The sequence below is a fragment of the Lepidochelys kempii genome, chromosome 7 (assembly GCF_965140285.1).
Source record: "Lepidochelys kempii isolate rLepKem1 chromosome 7, rLepKem1.hap1, whole genome shotgun sequence".
In the NCBI taxonomy this organism is placed as follows: Eukaryota; Metazoa; Chordata; order Testudines; family Cheloniidae; genus Lepidochelys; species Lepidochelys kempii.
In genome coordinates this window covers 104208610-104228256 of record NC_136386.1, presented here as the reverse complement: position 1 = coordinate 104228256, position 19647 = coordinate 104208610, and the positions used below count along the sequence as shown (strand labels likewise).

Below are 19647 nucleotides of genomic sequence, written 5' to 3'. Positions count from 1 at the left end.
GTGTGAAGCATTCCTAGTGTGGGCGGTCTTCAGAGTAGCTGTGAAACTAGAGCTAATATCTAGTGAGTATGGATGAACTGTTTTTTGTTGTTGTTTTTTGTCCCCTGCCCTTCCCAATAGCTTGTAATTTAGCCAAATTTGGCTGGATTTTTATGGGAGCAGCACAAGATACATCTACTCCTTGAAGGAATCCTGCACCAAAAAATAAAAAATTCTGTGCAGAACATTTTCAAAATCTGCAAAATTCTGCATATTTTATTTGCAAAATAACAATATTATCACGCCACTTTCAATTATTTTGGTAATTTATTTCAAAATACCTGTCAACAAGTATGTCTATAAGAAAACAGACAGCAAAATAGATTCCGGAAATTTTTTTGACAAATAAATTCCTTACCGGACATGTTAATACAGAACTTTGAGTAATAATTCATTTAAACTATAATATAGAAACATATTTCCTGAACCCCTCACAAGCAGTTCAATGGCTTGGAGTCGGGGTAACTGAGTTGCTGAGGGAGAGGGAAGTAATTTCTGGGAGTGAACCTGGAGGGATTGCTGGCTGGGTGTGGGTGGGAGAAGTATGGAAAAGGTTTTTCTGTGGGGGAAGGGAAGGAGGGATTGTCAGGGAGTATGGGAGCCTCCCCATGCAGATCCTGGCTGGGAGAGGCTAGGGGTCAGTCAGTCAGGCACATCTTCCCTCACCCCGTGTGTCCCTGCATCCCCTCCTTTGCCCCTGTGTGCACCCCCCCTCCCATTCAGCCCTTGCTCCGGTCTGTCTCCCCACTAGCCCTTCTGAACCCCTGTTTGGCCCGGTCTGTCTCTCCCTTCCCCCCCGCTCTCCCAATCCGATGCCTCCTTGCCCTTGAGGTATGCAACCTCTTCTCACTCTCCCTATTGGTTGCTGACTGCTACAGCCAATGAGCTATCTGCCTCTGTTCTGGTGCCCCAGATGGGCAAAAAGCATAACTGTAGAGCCTCTCTGGCAGAATGTGTTTTCTGCAATCTTTTTTTGTGTTTCACTCGATCTTCTCAGAGAAAAAGTTGCCAGAATTTTTTAACATGGCAAAACAAGATATTTTTCCCCAGCCTCATTTTTGGAAATGGCTGAATTGTTCTTAGCCAACATTTTCCAAACTAATTCAGCAAGAGGAAGACATGGAAAAATTCCACCCCGGTGGTTAGTTTCATGAAGTTATAAGTAACTGAAAATAGGGGCTTAGAATGAGAAATTTTGGACAACTTTTAATAGGTGGTGCAATCTGGCCTTTAATAACATGGCTAGATCTGGTCTGTAGACTGTAGTTTGCTTCGTGATTCATTTTACATTTCTGCTTCGTACTGGGGAAAATCCAGATGCTGAAAGGTTTTTGATCCAGGTCATTATCATTGCTTTCATTCATTTTTAGTAGTATGTAGAAGCTAATGTGAATGTATTGGAAGATTTTGAAAAATATGGTAATAGCTTCTAGAAGTATTGGTGAAACTGGGCTTGAGTATAATTCATCAGTAACTTTTGCAAGTACTTTCATAACTTTCTAATGTTGTTTTGTGATCTTTAATCTTAGAGACTTCAAATAATCCCTCCATAAATTATCAAAGCTTGTATTTTCCAGGAAGGAAATAACTGTTGCCTATATATATATATATATAATAAATATTGTTGTGTCAGTGCTTGTATAGAGTTATCGCTCAGATACATGTTTGTAAATTAACAATGGCTTGTAGAAAAAAATAAAGATTTACTGAATATTAGTATTGCAAGCTTATTAAATGAGCTTTGTTCTTGAGATATTTAGAATTTTGAAACCATACTTCTATCTCTTTAAAGTTCTATATTCAGAAACCTTGTATTTGTGTGGAAGACTTGCTTTACTGCAACTACTTCATATAGCCAGTTACTGTATAGTGGAGATTTGACTACTAGCATATGAATGCCCCTGTAGTGAAATTGGGTGGTGTGTGTACTCATTGTTGTCTTTTATGTTTAAATTTTAAAGTAATCTTGCATCATCATATTTAAGACACCCAAGCATCATCTTTCCCCAACCCACGCTGCTTCATTTCCAAGAATAGACTGATTTTTTTTTTTTTTTTTTTTTTAAATACTAGCTTCAGGGTCTTTGCTAACCTTTGCTTGTTTAATGAATTAAAAAAACCATATTTATGTAAAGATTGAGTAGTCATTGAGGGGCACAGAAGGAGAAAATTTCGAAACCTTCCTCCAGTGTTCTCAGTTGCTGTTTTACTTGGGGTACTACATTTTTAGTCGGTATTCAGGAGTGCAAGTACGCCAAAAGAAGTTGCTGAAGGGGAAACAGTAAATGTAATAATTGGATTTGAATAAAAGCATATGGTAGTTGCACAAAACTTATTCAGAATTAATTCAGATTGTCTTGGATACCTTCAAGTAGAGTGAAACTGGCTAAAGAATGCTAAGCCAAATATTATAGTAAACATCATAACATGGAGTTAATAAGATATGGCTAGCAGAGTATGAGTCCAGTTGTTTATATTTTCATTAATGACCAAGAAGAGGGAGTAAACCGTATATTGCAAGTGAATATGCATCAAGTTGAAAGAGTTAATACTTGTGAGGATATCAAACAACAGAGAAAACTAGAGATTAGACATATGGACAGAATATAATTCACTGTGGCGGGGCGGAAACTGCGAATCTAATGAAACCTGGGAAATATAATCCAAAAACTGAAAAGTAGTAATATCCAAGTTTGAGGGGGGTGATGGACAGCAGACTAGACAAAAAGGTGCCAGTATTATGACACAACAAAAAAAAATATGGGCTGCGTATACATAGGCAATCTATTAAATGAGGAGGTTAAAGTCCCTCAATACATTTGTGCAGGTCTGGTATAAATATTACTTGGAGATACTTCATTACCAGAAATATACTGACAAATTAGGAGGAATTGAGAGGAGAACTAAAAAAATGAGTGAGTGGCTGAAGAGAATATCAAGTTAAACATGCGTGGCTTGTTTAGAGGCCAGCATCAGTTAAATTCTGCAGAAGTGGTGTCGACCCTGAAATCAGCAGCAATACTGAGGTAACTAAAGGTGCTGAAGTGGAGGGTGGTGAGTGCCATCACAGTAACGGTGGCACTGAAAGCAGGAGTACCAAAGAAGTTCCTGGTGCCAAGGAGGTAATTTGTGCTGAGCCTGACACTGGCCCCACTTCCACTTACTGAAGAAGGGAAATATTGGGGTTTGCTGCCAACAGACCCACAGGGTCAGCGGCCCACCCAGCCAGCAAGGTCATAATGACGCAGCCCTGGCAGAGTCCTGGATTAAGGGAGGGGCCGGGACAGAAAGGCAGAGGAGGTCAGTTGCTTCCTGATGTGCTACCAGCCCAGAAATAGCTGGTGTTGGCATTGCCCTTGTTGGTACTGGACTCAACAGTCACGCCGAGGCCAGAACTGGAGTCAATGGTATGGGGTCCCTTCCCTGGCCTCTCTGGATTGTATTGGGGAGCAGTTGATGGGACCTGCTCCATCCTGTGTGCCAACATTCACACCGTGCTGGTCCACACTTCTTCTGGAGGAGGCAGACAGGTCCCCACAGGACCTGGAGTGGCCACAATGTGAAGTGGCTGCACACTTGGAACCTGAGGGCAACCTCCGATCCAACGTGGGCCTTGGTGCTGCAGCAGGCCACGTGGGCCGTTCAAGCAGATGCTCCTTTAGAGAAAGATCCCTTGCCACTGAGTCTGTGTCATGAACAATTTGCAAATCAAACACCGCTCCTTGATGCTGACTTTGCCTAAGCACAGCAAGCACCACGTGGGGATCGTTGTTGGGGATCTTTCCCCTTGCAATAGACAATGTTTAAACCCTGTCTTCTCCAAGATTGTTGGAGCAAGATTCTTAAAAGGGCATCATCTCCATCCTACAGTCCAAGTGTCTGTTCCTCTGTGGGACCTTAACGCAGTCCTAGCTGCTTTAATGGGAACTCCATTTGAGCCCTGGGCATCGTGTCCCTTTCAGCTTTTGTGTCAGAAAACTGCATTCCTAGTAGTGATAATGTCCACAAGAAGAGTGAGAGAGTTGCAGGTTCTGATGACAGAGCCAACTTATACACAATCCTCCAAGGACAAAGTTACTTTATGAGCACACCCCAAATTTTTTATCTAAAGTGGTTTCTCAAGTTTCATTTGTACCAGACAGTATATTTACCTGCGTTCTTTTCTAAGTCACATTAATCTTTGAAGGAGGAGCATCATCACCTGTTGTCCAATGTCTGAAGACCTCTAGCCTTCTATCTGGACAGGACTAGACTGTTTTGTGTTTTGCCTTGTCTCTTTGTCATATGCAGATCATATGAAAGGTCAAGCAGTCTTTTCATAGACAGTCTGTAAATGGATAACATCCTGTATCAAAGCTTCATATGAAGTATTTTCAGCTGTGTCTCCTCAGCTTTTGTAGAATGTGAGCTTCTTCTACGAGAGCACAAGCAAGGTCAATAGCATTCCTCAGTGACGCTTCAATATTGGATATTTGCAAGGTTGCTATGTGGTCATCCATACGTACATTTATAAACGCATTCCACATCTTCCGGGGTGGATGGAGTTTTGGTACAGTGATCCTGCAATCCTTGTTTAGGTAGACTCTGAGCCCGCCTTCTGGGGTGGGTACTGCTTGTGAGTCATGTAAGTGGATTACATGGCTGCATCTACTCGAAGAAGAAACAGTTAATTACTGTAACTGTGGTTCTTCAAGATGTGATGCAGACATATATTCCATGACCCCCACCCTCTGTCCTCTTTGCATTGAAATCTAGTCTCTGGGGGGCAGGATAGCGGAGTTTTTTTTTACTGGCAGCACTGAAAGATTCAGACAACTTCTGGCAATGTTTTTCTGCGTGCCCTCCTAAACTGGCTTCTTGAACAGAAGAGCATCTCTAGTTTGCTAGTGACAGCTACAAATCATTCTAACTTCATGCTTATGGTTAACATAACTTACAATATATAATTACACTGCTTTGCAATATCTGAATATTTTTGAATATGGTGCATCTTACAGATGTTAACATATAACTGTCTTTTGGTGATAAAAAAATCTGTGGCTATTTCAAACATTTTTAATTTAAAAAATGGGTAACTACTAACATACACTTTTTTTTCTTCTTCTTGATGATGTAGTTCTATAAAAGGTTCTGGATTTCTACCTGAGGTGACTATAAGCCATTTGAATTTGTGACATACCTATTTTACTTGTGTCCTTAATCAATTCACCTAAAAGAAAAAAAATCTGCATTCTTCAGATGAGAGAAGAGTAACAAATTGCTCCTTAAACAGAACATTAAAATTACATGAAATTCAATGCCTTGTTTGTTCCCGTGGAACTACATTTAAAAAAAAAAAAGTCAATAAGGCTTCAAAATAAACTATGCAAGATGTATCAAATTGGCCATTAGAAGCCTTTCATCAGTTTCGATAAGTGCCTCCTGTGGGCATTCAATCCCATTCAGTCAGATCTCAAGTGGCTTCTTAGGCAGGGATTATCAGCCTTGTACCAGGTAATTTGCAGACTGACTCTTGTATCATTTCCTTTAATTCATAAAACAGTACAAGATAGCTATTTCACTTTATGGATAGTCTTTGTCAAAGTTTACTGTTGAGCAATCCCAGTAGTTCCTCTGTGGTGGTGGAAAGAATTATGAGAAGAGGATTACTTGTTGCCTTACTGTCAGTTGGTGGTCTTACAACATTATACACTCACCAGTTGAAAGGACTCTTTGTTGTGCTATTTTATGCATGTGAGAAAATACACAGCTTGGTTAACTGTGTGCTAAGAAAACTTGTTTATATATAGCAGTCATGTAGATGGTACTAAAACATTAGCTTAGTTGCTTTCTTTTCATGATAAACAGGACCAATCCTATGCAAACTCTGAATTAGTCGATGGCTGCTAGGAGAATTATTTACAGGTAAGCAACAGATGGTCTGCCTCCTTGGGACTTGGAGTTCTGCTTTGTTGATGCAGTCTGTTTCTGCCCAGTGGAAATTGCCAGCATGAAAGAGTTTAGATTTAAAGTTTCACAAGATTTCTTTTAAATTTTTTTTTTGCAAGATGGAAATAGGAAACACATTCTATTCTTTCATAAATGTTGACACTTAAACTCTAGAATATTACCATCAGTTGTTGTATGACTCACTTATTCTCAAAAATCAAACTACTATCTTACTTGCTTTACCTCTTTTCTTTCTGCCCACTGTTCTAGGTTTTACACCCGTTGGAAAGAGTGGGAGTCATGGTACTCCCAAAGCTTCGGTTTACATTTCTCACTGCGAGAGGAACAGTGGCAGGAAGATTGGGCGTTTATACTCTCTCTTGCTAGTCAGGTAGGACTTTTTTTTTTTTTTTTAAATCTTACTGTAGGAAGGGATGTAAAGTCCTTCTGAAGAGTAGTTTCATAAACTTGCATTGTTCTTGCTTCAGCCCAGAGTTTCTGGTTATTAAGGAAAACATCAACCATTTTTCTTATACCAGAAATCGCAAAGTGTTAAGGTCTTCTCCACAAGAATAAACTGCGAAATTGTATTTGAAATTTGAATTTCATAGTTTCTGAGTTTACTGGTAGCATCAACAGTTTTGCTGAAAGGTTATTTTTCTTATCCGGTAGGCTGAAGCTTGTAAGAGATGGGGCACCAGTTTCTGTTCTGTTTAATGCCCTGCCTCCTTCCCCATACACCTTACATAATCTTAGAGAATGAACATTTCTTCAGACTTTTTGTGAGCTTGAACCACTAAAGCACTGGCAAACTGTTAAGAGATTGTTTTGTAATCTAGTGTACATATGCCAAGTGGATTTTTAAACCTTTATAACTTTGGTAAAATAAACCATATTTTCAGACTCTCTAAATGGCATATCTACAACCTAGATGGAAATTTGACAGGGAGATAGTCTCATCTACTGATGTGTTAGAACAGCTAAAATTTACATTTTTCCCCATTATTGAAAAAGGAGTATTTGTTTTTACTTTTCTCAAATGTATGAGCTTTTTGGGCTGAAACTTTGCATAAAACTTCACACATGAACACAGAACAAGCCTGTTGTGTTTAAAAAACAAAAACAAAAAAACCCCAGAAAATCAGAGAGAAAATAATAAGCAACTGAAAATGACCTATTAAAAAAGAATGCTTGTGCAACCTCAGTTATAGGTGCATTCTCCCTGTAATATTTAAATACTGTGTTACAAAATATGTTGGTCAATCACTTGAGTATTCTAACTTCAGGTAGGTAAACTTTTTGCAAGTGAAACGTTCCAGACAAATGTTTGATTATGGAAATCTAAATGACAGCCATGACTTCAACAAAATTTTAGTTGGATGAAAATCTGGTTTTATGGAACTTATACAGAAGCTGCTTTGTCAATCAAGTTAAACAGAAGTAAATGTTAGATCAAAGTTCTGTTTCAAGTATTGTCTGTCTTTTTTTGGTATAGCCTGGAGCAAGTTTGGAGCAGACCCACATTTTTGTACTTGCACATATTCTTAGAAGACCAATTATAGTTTATGGAGTAAAGTATTATAAGAGTTTCCGGGGAGAAACTTTAGGATATACCCGTTTTCAAGGTAAGCCTCGACGCCTAATTATAATTTGTACTTCTTTAAAAATGGCTTTTAAAGGAGGCTGAAAGCAGCTTGATATAAGATTCTAGTGGAAGGGAGTTGGAGTGACTTTATACAAAAGTAGCTGTTAGTTTAAGCCTCTGATTCTTATAAAACTGTGTGTTCAACCAGTGCTTTAACTCCTTGATAGGGAGGGTGATTATCGAAGTACAAGACTTGCTGGGAGCAGACATGTTGGGATTAATGTTTTAAATGCCACTTAATACATTCTTTATAGACTTGTTAATTGCATCCAATTCATTGAGGATCACTATTACATTCTTAGAAGCCAGGAGAAATGTGTAGAATAATGAGGGTGGTGCTGCACTATTATAAAAAGTGATTTTCAGGGGTGCAGCTTACCCCCATTTCAAACAGAAAATCAGTCTGCGTTTTATTTAGTCAATATTACTGTTGTAATACGTAAAGTCACAATATGGTTATGTGAGAAACAATAGCAGTGCTTCACTAAAAGCTGGATTAGTGGAACTCTGCAGAGTCTTAGGTAATGGAAAACCACTTATAGAAGATCCTTGCCTGAAGTACAAAACACAAAGATTTAAAAAATATTAAGTAATTCATAAATGGTAAGGAATACATTAATTTCATAATGAAATACTATGAACCATAATTATATAGGCTAGGTTATTTCTAAATGATTGGTTTCCCCTTTAGATTAAGCAAGTACAGAGCTCATCTCGTTAGCATTTTCATACTTTGTGCATCATCAGGAAAACTTGACTCCAAATGGTATGGGGTTAATAGAAAGTCTGAGGGCTAGGAACTTCAATGAACATTCCTAGTTCTGAACTGGGGTCCTTAGTAAAATTCAAATAGTCTTGTCATGATTAAGTTTATTTTTAAAATGGGTGCAATTGCCATGGCATTTTTCTGCTTTTCCAGCTCCTTTTAGGGAGAGGAGTACCTTTTTAAAAATTGCAATACGTTAAGAAACTATTAAAGATGTTTTCTAACCTGTGGCTTAATGGAAGGGCCAACAGAAATCTCTAGAAATTTTTGTCATATTCTGTTCTCGGGTCTACAGATGTTTGTGTTTGTTTACTGGAAAGAGCAGTCACACAACCTGTTTCAACTATACCTTCATCTTTGGTACGTGTGTTGTAATATTATTCTGCGTTCAGCATTTAGCACAATGGGATTCTGATCCATGATTAGGGCTTCTAGGCATTATTGCAATACAAATAATAAATAATTAGAATCCCTAGCTCCATGTTTACCATGTTAGAAGTTATGCTAATTCAGTTTATAACTAAACTGATGTATTTGTATTTTACATGCACTGAGAGAGTTTGTTCAGAGCCTTTTATAAATTGGAGGTATTGGTGGGAGGGATCATCATTCAAATAATAGTCTCACAACGAAGTGGGAGACCTAAACTGAACTCTGGACTCCCACTTTTACTCCCCAGGCTTATAAAAGCTAGGAGTTACAAAGGTATCTGCTGGGTAGCCTTGAGGACTAAGCGGCATGCCTTGTCACTCCACAGCGCACCCTCTCAGGTGATTTGCACAGCAGCTTATAGGAACAGTTAAAGGAGTCATCCTCTGGGCTAGAGGTAAGATGCCATATTAAGGTAGCTAGAGAAGATGAAAGGGGGTAATACAAAAATAATAAGGTTGGAATAGAAGAGGAAATGGTAGTGTTTCTGGTTTTTTGCCATTCTTGATCAAATATTGAACCATAAAGTTGGCATCTTGCCTTCAGCAGTAGCCAATTGTTTTGCCAAGTACTTAACCAACTGTATTCTGTACCGAGTTTGAGGTAAAGAGGGAGATTCCTCCTTGGCCCCATGCCTATATCTTACATTCTGAAGCATGAAATTAGATGACCAATCTTTTTGTATGAATAACTACAAAAGATATTTCTGGTCATCGTACAATCTGTTTCTAACCATCTGTAGCAATGAATTCCACAGACTCTCTCTCATTATGTGTGATTGAGCTCTTGTTTATGTAGTATGAGGTGATAAAATAGATGCTGACCAGTTTTAAAAAAACTTTTTTTTTTTTTAAACTGAACTTGTAATTGTGTATTCCTCGATCAATTTCCTGTCTTTCTTGCACGGCTTTCTGGGTAAAGAAGAGCCCAGCCATTGTAGAATGAATGTAAATATGTTGTTTTGTTTAACTGTCTCTAGTTCAGTGTTAGACTCGCATCTGTGTATGTCCAGAGGTTTACGTTCAACTTTGCCTAGATGCTAACGTATAAATATTTCAGTGATTTGGAAATGAACACTTAAGTGAGGGTGAATGGAGATGAAGTGCATGTATATAATGTCTTTTGTTACTGCTTCTCTACTAAGCTTAGCAGTTTCCATCAAGACAAACAACACACAGATAGTTTCATAGAATATCAGGGTTGGAAGAGACCTCAGGCGGTCATCTAGACCAACCCCCTGCTCAAAGCAGGACCAATCCCCAACCAAATCATCCCAGCCAGGGCTTTGTCAAGCCTAACCTTAAAAACCTCTAAGGAAGGCAATTCCACCACCTCCCTAGGTAACCCATTCCAGTGCTTCACCACCCTCCTAGTGAAATAGTTGTTCCTAATATCCAACCTAAACCTCCCCCACTGCAACTTGAGACCATTACTCCTTGTTCTGTCATCTGCTACCACTGAGAACAGTCTAGATCCATCCTCTTTGGAACCCCTTTTCAGGTAGTTGAAAGCAGCTATCAAATCCCACCCCCCCATTCTTCTCTTCTGCAGAGTGACTAATCCCAGTTCCCTCAGCCTCTCCTCATAAATGATGTGCTCCAGCCCTGTAATAATTTTTGTTGCCCTCCACTAGACTCTTTCCGATTTTTCCATCCTTCTTATAGTGTGGGACCCAAAACTGAACACAGTACTCCAGATGAGGCCTCACCAATGCCGAATAGAGGGGAATGATCATGTTCCTCACTCTGCTGGCAGTGCTCCTACTTTTACAGCCCAAAATGCTGTTAGCCTTTTTGGCAACAAGGGCACACTGTCCAGCTTCAAAAATTCCCTTTGTTGTACAAGAGATTGAACAGAGAAAATTCCGTTTTACAATTAAAAATACCCAATCCGTAGAAGGCAGTAAATATTGAAATGTTGAGGGACTCCAAGATTGCAGAATTACACTTTGCATTTACCACTTTCTAGTGACTTTCACATAACCTGTGAGCTAGTTGTCTCTGGTTTTGGACAGCTTTACAAAACTTCACTCACCCATTAAAAAGATCTCTTGTCCCAGGTAAGTTAAGTATGTTTATTTGTTTCCATTATGCCTTGAAAATATTTTGTGCCTTGGCTAGTAAAGTTTCATTGCAATTTTACCAAGTTGGTTTAGGGGGAGGAGGAGGAGAGTGTGAATAGAGGAGGAAAGAGGTGAGTGAGCTAGAAGTGCCAGCCAAAACTAATGCTTTAATATAGACTTGTAGTGCCTTCCATATGAGGATCTCAAGGCCGCTTGCATACGTTGGTATCTACCTTTTACAGACAGGAAACTGAGGCAGATATGCTGTGACTTGTCCAGGATCACAGCAGTTTGAGAGTTGTCTATAATAGGATCCAAATCTTCTGACTTTCTCTTGGTCTATCCACAGGACAGCACTGTTATCACTCCAATAACAGCCAATTGATTCCCAAAAGTGTAACGGACCTTTTAGTATTTTGGTTAAATATTAAAAATGTCATTGAGGATACCATTTACTGAATGTAAATACCACACCAGGGTGTGTACACTTCAAGACATAACCATGACATTTTTGAAAATAAGGTAGCATTCTGAAGTTTAGTTCTCATGTGTTCTTGAGACTTAAGTCCTGGATTTGATGGCTTCCAGCATAGATATAGTTCTTAAAGTCTTGCATCCTTTGTTTTCTGTAACTTATCTTGCTGATTACTCTGAGACTGTCCAAAATCAACCAGTGTCTTTTACAAACTCATTATTTAGCTGATAATCAGATCCTTTTTATATATCTTAATGCTCACAGTTCTTTCTAAGAGCATTTATGTGAATGTTATGTGGTTTCCTGGTTTAAAAAAAAAGAAGAAAAACAATGGTGCTCTTATTCTCAGTAAACTCATCCACTATTTGGAGATGCTGAAACTGAGATAAGCGTCCCTCAGTCACTACGTGAGTTTGGTATGTGGGAAAACATGTTCATCAGTTTACAGATAACTGTTTTTAAACATTTAAGAGAAAATTAGTTTGAGCTGAATATTTCTTGTAAACCATGTATTCTTCTTGGAGTGCTTGCTCATGTTGATTCCAAGTAGGTGTGTGTGTGTTTGGAAGGTTTTTCCCCTAGCGGTACCCATCTTGTTAGCTGTGGAGCCTCCTGGAGTTGCACGTTCATGGTGGTGTATAAAGGTCTCTGCCAGCCTGCCGCCTCTTCAGTTCATTCTTGCCACCAGTGACAGTCATTGGAGCTGCGTCTCTCTCTTGCCTAGTGATGGGACTTTTGATTATCCTGTAAATAATTCATTAGTTAGTATTAATCTTAGTAGTTAGATAAAAGTGGGGGGGTTACCCCCTCCAACCACAATTCCCTTCCCTGTTGGGGTTCGGGACCAAGGGTTTAAGCCATGTGGGACCTGCCACAGTCCCATGCCAATGGGTGACCCCCACGACTTCTGCCGTAAATGTCTCGGGGAGGCACATCAGACAGATTGCTGCAAGATCTGTAAAAGGTTCTGCCCAAGAACAAAGAAGGAAATGGACTTCAGGCTCAAACAACTCCTTATGGAGACAGCCCTCCATCCCCAGCCGGCTCTGGGCCAACAGGACTTGGCACTGAGCACCTCTCTGTGGAGCGCTCCAGCCTCCATTAGAGACTTCCTAGAGGAAGGATGCTAGGCATAGAGACCCTTGGCACAGAAACTCCCTGTCGCCTAAGCCCACAGAGGCAACACGGCACTGCTTGCGCTCACTGGTGCTGCATAAGTGGCACAAGAGGACAGAGAGTGCTTGCCCATGGTGAGAGCAGCCGGGTTTGACAATGCCACCTGTGTGTGTCCTGCACAGGGGCACCCAGTGCCGGTCTCGCAAGAGCTGGCACTGTTGACTTCAGGGCTGCAAAGGGGTCCATCGAGTCCGGTATTATTGGATTCTCTTGCTTACAGAGTGCCAGGTGGAGGAGCTGGAGCTCTCTCTCCCCCTCCCCAGACACATTCGAGGCAGCCAGGGACTTGATTGCCTTGACGGCTCCGCAGTTGTCCGCCAGCCGAGACAGATCTCCAGCACTGGAAAGTGTGGCGCCGTCTAGAGGCAAGCCCACGATGACGGGGCACCGCTCGCCTTCTCCGCAGCACCATTCCCTGGCACCACCCTGCTCGGCACCGGTGTGGTCTCCATGCTCAAGGTCCCCGTCACTGGACTTGGAGGTGGAGTTCTACTATTCCAGGCGCAGTTGGCACCGATTTGAGTGGCACCGCTACAGGCAGGAGGCTGGGATGGTGCCGTGGCATGTGCAGTGGCAGGGGCCCACGCAGTGGCCTTTGTGGACCCCTTGGGCATATCATCAGGTCTAGGGCATGTACTCCCAGGGCTCCCAGTTCATAATTTCAGGAGGCCGTGCCTCTTTACCACTTTGGGACTTTCCCCCTCCTCCTGGCACCGAGATGGCTTCGGTCCATGGTGCAGAGCCCCGTCCACGTCCTGGCTCCACCACTGGCACCATAGCTACTTTCTGCGCCTAACAGCATGGCACCGAGCAGGATGCATCCAGAGAGCTGGAGGGACATGAGGGCCTGGTACCACCTAGGGCTTCGTTGTCATCCTTGCTGGACGATGCAGTGACAGGGTCTTCGTCCTCTGGGCTGCACTCCATTGATGGTAGTGTGCACCAAAAACTCTTGCGCAGGGTGGCCCATAACATGGGGCTACAGGCCGAGGAGGTGGTAGAGTCTGAGGACCCCATGGTGGATGTATTAACCCCTGAAGAAACATCCGGGGTGGTATTGCCACCCATTAAAATGATCCAAGTCACAACGAAAATCTTGTGGCAGACTCCTCTCTCCATTTCCCCTGTAGCTAAGGGGGTGGAGAGGAAGTATTTCCTCCCCTTTAAGGGCTACAAATACTTACTTATTCATCCACAGCCGGGTTCACTGGTCATAGCGGCAGCGAATGAAAGAGAGATGGGCAGCAGGGCCCAACTCCAAAATCCAAGGACTTGGAGAAGCTGGACCTGTTCGGCAAGAAGGTGTACTCCACTGGGGGGCTCCAGCTTCGGATTGCTAACCAGCAAGCAATCCTCAGTAGATCCCATTTCAATTTATGGGACTCCATGTTGAAATTTAAGGAGTTGGTCCTGTCAGACTCCAGAGCAGAGTTTACTGCCATAGTAGAAGAGGACAAGGCAGTGGCATGGACCTCTTTACCGGCCTCACTGGACACAGCCGACTCGGACGCACAGACCATGTCCTCTGCCATAGCCATGGGGAGGAGCTCATGGCTCCAGGTATCGGACTTCCACCAGAGGTCCAACAGACAATTCAGGACTTGCCCTTTGACAGCATGGGGTTGTTGTTGGAGCAGACAGACTCCAAGCTCTATAGCCTAAAGGATTCATAAGCAACATTGAAATCATTGGGCTTGCATAGCCTCGCCACCCAGCAGAGACACTTTAAGCCCCAACCTCCTCCATGCTTCTACCCTCCCGAGCCTAGGCAGGACATCTCCAGGAAGAGGGGCAGGAGTAGCAGGCATAAGCCTCCCCATCCGTTGCCCAGTCAAGGCCAGAGCTGGGCGAGGCAGTCATAGAATCATAGAGTATCAGAGTTGGAAGGGACCTCAGGAGGTCATCTAGTCCAACCCCCTGCTCAAAGCAGGACCAATCCCCAATTAAATCATCCTAGCCAGGGCTTTGTCAAGCCTGACCTTAAAAACTTCTAAGGAAGGAGATTCTACCACCTCCCTAGGTAACGCATTCTAGTGTTTCACCACCCTCCTAGTGAAGAAGTTTTTCCTAATATCCAACCTAAACCTCCCCGACTGCAACTTGAGACCATTACTCCTTGTCCTGTCCTCTTCTACCACTGAGAATAGTCTAGAACCATCCTCTCTGGAACCACCTCTCAGGTAGTTGAAAGCAGCTATCAAATCCCCCCTCATTCTTCTCTTCCGCAGACTAAACAATCCCAGTTCCCTCAGCCTCTCCTCATAAGTCATGTGTTCCAGACCCCTAATCATTTTTGTTGCCCTTCGCTGGACTCTCTGTGATTTATCCACATCCTTCTTGTAGTGTGGGGCCCAAAACTGGACGCAGTACTCCAGATGAGGCCTCACCAATGTCGAATAGAGGGGGACGATCACGTCCCTCGATCTGCTCGCTATGCTCCTACTTATACATCCCAAAATGTCATTGGCCTTCTTGGCAACAAGGGCACACTGCTGACTCATATCCAGCTTGTCGTCCACTGTCACCCCTAGGTCCTTTTCCGCAGAACTGCTGCCTAGCCATTCGGTCCCTAGTCTGTAGCTGTGTATTGGGTTCTTCCGTCCTAAGTGCAGGACTCTGCACTTGTCCTTGTTGAACCTCATCAGATTTCTTTTGGCCCAATCCTCCAATTTGTCTAGGTCCCTCTGTATCCTATCCCTGCCCTCCAGCGTATCTACCACTCCTCCCAGTTTAGTATGAGGAGTTGCTTGTAAGAAGGGCCCCTTGAAGAAGGACGGGGAAGGGAGGAGGAGCAGAATTAGAGAGAATATCCCACTTCTACAGTGCAAAGGACCCAGCAATCTGAGTTTATTTAGGACTGTGCTCTAAGCAAGCCTTCTGACGGCACGCCCGGGGGCAACACATCAGTCCACTCACTGGATCCTTCTTCCTGTTTTCTGAATAGTCTGTCCCACTTCTACTGTGCACGGTCCTTGATGAACTCAGACTGCTGGGTCCTTTGCACTGTAGAAGTGGGATATTCTCTCTAATTCTGCTCCTCCTCCCTTCCCCGTCCCTCTTCAAGGGGCCATTCTTACAAGCAACTCCTCATGAAGGAGGTTCAAATGCTCCTTGCCATGGGAGCAGTGGAGGAGGTTCCTCAGGAGCAAGGGATTGTACTACCAACATTTCCTAATCCCCCAAAGCCAAAGAGAGTCTCATACCCATTCTTGACCTACGAGGCCGCAACAGATTCATGAAGAAGTTAAGGTTCCGCGTGGTCTCTTTGACTGCCTTCATCCAGTCTCTGGATCTTGGAGACTGGTATGCCACCCTCGACCTCAAGAACGCGTATTTCCACATATCGATAGTTCCAGCCCACAGATGCTTTCTCAGGTTTGTAGTGAACCACAACCATTACCAAGACTAATGCCCCTGCTTCGTACCCCTAGCCACTTGCTCATTACTCTATCTGTCATGGAAGGTGGCATTCCTGGTCGCAATAACATCAGCTAGGAGACTGTCTGAGCTTAAGGCCTTAACTTCTGACCCTCTTTACACCATTTTTTATAAGAACAAGGTGCAACTTAGGCCTCACCCAGCCTTTCTCCTGAAGGTTGTCTGTTTCATGCCCATCAGGACATTTTTTCTCCTAGTCTTTTACCCTAAGCCACACGCTAACATTTGGAAGCAAAGGCTACACTCCTTGGACGTTCAGCAAACATTGGCCTTTTATATCGAACATATGAAGCAGTTTCGTAAGTCGAACCAGCTGTTTGTCGCAGTAGCAGAGAGGATGAAGGGCCTCCTGTCTTCTCAAAGAATTTCATCGTGGATCACGTCCTGTCATATTATGATTTAGCAAAGATACCTGCCCTTGCATTAACGGCACATTGTCCTCGGTGGCATTCCTGACTCAGGTCCTGATCCAGGAGATCTGCAGAGCGGCGACGTGGTTGTCGGTCCCCACGTTCACCTCTCCTTATGCCGCGGTATTTGGCGGAGCAAGCCAGTGGATTTGGAGGTGCTTTTCAATGGAGCACAGCTTCCTGTGTGACAGCTATGGAAGTCTATCGGTGGCAGCTGCTGGTGTGCAGTTGGTGCTTTCCTCCTCTATCTTAGTCCCCTCACTGACCCTGTCTTCCCTGATGTGAGAGCAGGCCTCCTTGAAATTGTAAATTTGAGCTAAAAGTTAACTGCCAAACTCTGCAGGCGGAGGGGTGGGGCTGGAGGGGACCTAAATGATTCTATGGGAGATGAGAACAGCCTTTTAATATTTTTCATTGTATCTGTGGTGGAAGATGAGGGTCAATTCATAATGTTACATATCTGAGATCTCCTGTTTTTGCTATGGGGGACATTCAGAGACAACTGAATGTCCTTGCTTTTGTTGTTTTGTCTTATAATTTTAATGCTATTTAGTTTCTTCTGAAAATTGGAAATTAAATTGTAATTAGTGTCTTTTGATGTGGAAGCACTCAAAATCTAATAAATTAGTTTCCCATTAATGCTTCTTGGTTTGGGACTTCATATGTTTTTAATCTCAATATTTGGTTTACTGAAGTCATTTGCCTAAATATGCATGCAGAATTAATTCTGAGGAATTGCAAAAGTAGCTGTTGTTTTTTGGTAACTCATCCTCATTCTGCATCTCTTTGTACAAATCAGGTTAATCAAATGGAAAGTTGACCATTTGTTTAAAATTCAAAAATTTAATTTGAACGAAATGTTAAAGGGACACTCAGTTTGGAGTTGCCCTCAAATTTAGAGTTAGTAGTAACATATATCTGCAAGCCTAAATCTAATAATTTCAATTTTCTCTGGAAATTTTTCTATTTTATACGTTTCCCTGTAGTGTTTGCAATCCAAACATGGCCAGTTCTGTGTACCTGGAAGTACATGTAAAAATGTGCAGACTGGTTCACTGATTTTCATTGTTCAGAAATATTTAGTATCCCTTTTCACTTGCCCTTTAGTGCGTCAGTGTTCCACGAACGTTGTAGGAACAAAGATATGGCTTGTATTTTGTTGCAGCCATAGCTGCCTAACACATTGCAGGCAGCTACACTGTGAAAGGTTGCTGTGGTACATATGTGCTTGGTTTACACACAGCTAGCTATTTATAAAGTGTCACAAGGTAAGGCATGCTTTTGCTTGAGTTGTCTTGCAGGAGTACACATCAAGAATTACTCATGTTCCTAGAAGAAAAAAATCCCAGCAGTGAAGTTTACTCACTTTATTTCTGAAACTAGAATGAGAAACTAGTCTAATCTAGGTTTCAAGTAGTATGATCTTTTTGGTGTGTCTCTGATGATTTAATATAAATAATTGATGCAGCCCATTAATACAGTGTGACTACAGGTTATGAAGGCTGTCTGGCCAGACAGGGAAAGTTTGCCATGCAGTTCAGTACTGCATAATCTTGTGGTGTGATAAGATTCTTTCAATAATATCTTCTGAAAGCAGAAGGCAAAATTTTTGGTGGTTTAAGAAAATAATGAAAAAAACAAGTGTAGTATTTTATTCTCTTATGCTGTGAAATCCCTTATCATATTTTAAGGGATTACCAGACATGAAATATTATTACTGCTATATTATTTACTGGTGTTGCTTATTGTGTGGAAAGGGCAATGGAATCGCAGTACTGGCTGGAATCGCACGGGCAACCTGTGCGTAAACTTGTACTGTAGCAGATAAGGGTATGTATATTGTAATCTCATGCTTGACCCAGGAATGATTTGATACTGGAAAGCCTGATCCATTTTAACAGCTACATTGTGGTTGAGTTATTTTAATGTCCATACTGTGTTAATATTCAGCTAACAAAAGCAGCTTGCAAACCCCCTCTCCACCAAAAATCACTTTAATGTAAAAGAGGGCTCCAGTTCCAGTTCTGTGTCTTATCCCTTTTTCTTTTTCTTTCTAGGTGTATATTTACCTTTGTTATGGGAACAGAGTTTTTGTTGGAAAAGTCCTATTGCTCTGGGCTATACAAGGGGCCACTTCTCTGCTCTGGTTGCCATGGAGAATGATGGTTATGGCAATCGAGGTGCTGGTGCTAACTTGAACACTGATGATGATGTTACCATTACTTTTTTACCATTGGTTGATAGTGAGAGGAAATTACTGCATATTCATTTCCTCTCTGCTCAAGAGGTAAGAAGCATTTATGTGGCTGGCAACTTTTCCCACACGTTATTTGTAAGTACAGGTCTCTTTTGCAGTCTGACATGTTTGAAGTTTTAAATACATCTACCCTTTTTTGATTCTGCTCTCCTCTCCATCATTTGAGACTGTTCAAAAGGATGCTTCTCACATCTTTGGAACTCAGTTTAGTTTCTTACAAGTTGAATGTAAATGTACTGTATATGTAAATACAAATGCAGTAACCCTGAAATGGACCCGGATATATCTAGAATAGGCACCCAGTTAACTATAGGCACCCAGTTAACTAAAAATTTAAATTCAGCCCTAGTTTGAGTGAGTGAAACTTATTTTTTGGCCAGTAAGCTCTAAGAGTTATAGTATTATATACATCTTTGCTTTAATTAAGCTATGTTTGTTTGCTGATACTGATAGGGAGCTACTGTCGCTAAGTGTAGAGCCACATTTGAGGATTTGGAGATAAAAAATGAACGTGGGTCCTTGTCCACAGAAGCCAATATGTAGAGAAAGGAGAAACGGGGTATAATTTTAGGTATAAAGGGAATATTACCTGGCAAGCCATAACTTTGAACAATATCTTCAAGAACAGGAGTTTAGAGCAGAGCATTACTAGAATTGTAAGGATTGCCTTGTGATTTACAAGCGCTTTGTAAGAACTCCTCCGTCTTAGAATTGTCTGCTGCACCTGTACAGTAGGTAACATACAAATATTTGCACTGTACTAAGGTTCACTTTAAAATGGATTTTTAAAAGACGAGGAGGGAGAGGGAAAACTGGCGAGTACGGTTGAGTATAAGAACGAATGTAACAATTACTTAATGTAAAACCTGAGTGTGCACTTAAACTCTCAAAAATAGAAGCCAAAAAAACCAGATAAATATTATGAAATGTTACGTCCCACTAACTGCATTTAAATAAGATAGTGGTACTACTTTAGCTCAAAAGTCACAATATACCATGGGTTGTTTCCTTAAAGTTTGTCA

General features: G+C 41.8%; 1 protein-coding gene across 9 annotated transcripts in view; it reads left to right on the top strand.

The window, feature by feature from the left end:
* The window catches only part of ZRANB1 (zinc finger RANBP2-type containing 1), an 83435-nt gene that overhangs the window by 52076 nt on the left and 11712 nt on the right, over positions 1–19647 (top strand). For all 9 annotated transcript variants that reach the window (XM_073354110.2, XM_078853860.1, XM_073354108.2 and 6 more), the window contains 3 exons: positions 6238–6358; positions 7463–7592; positions 18426–18655. In XM_073354110.2, coding sequence (XP_073210211.1) covers positions 6238–6358; positions 7463–7592; positions 18426–18655 — 481 coding nt within the window. The remainder of the gene's footprint in view (positions 1–6237; positions 6359–7462; positions 7593–18425; positions 18656–19647) is intronic.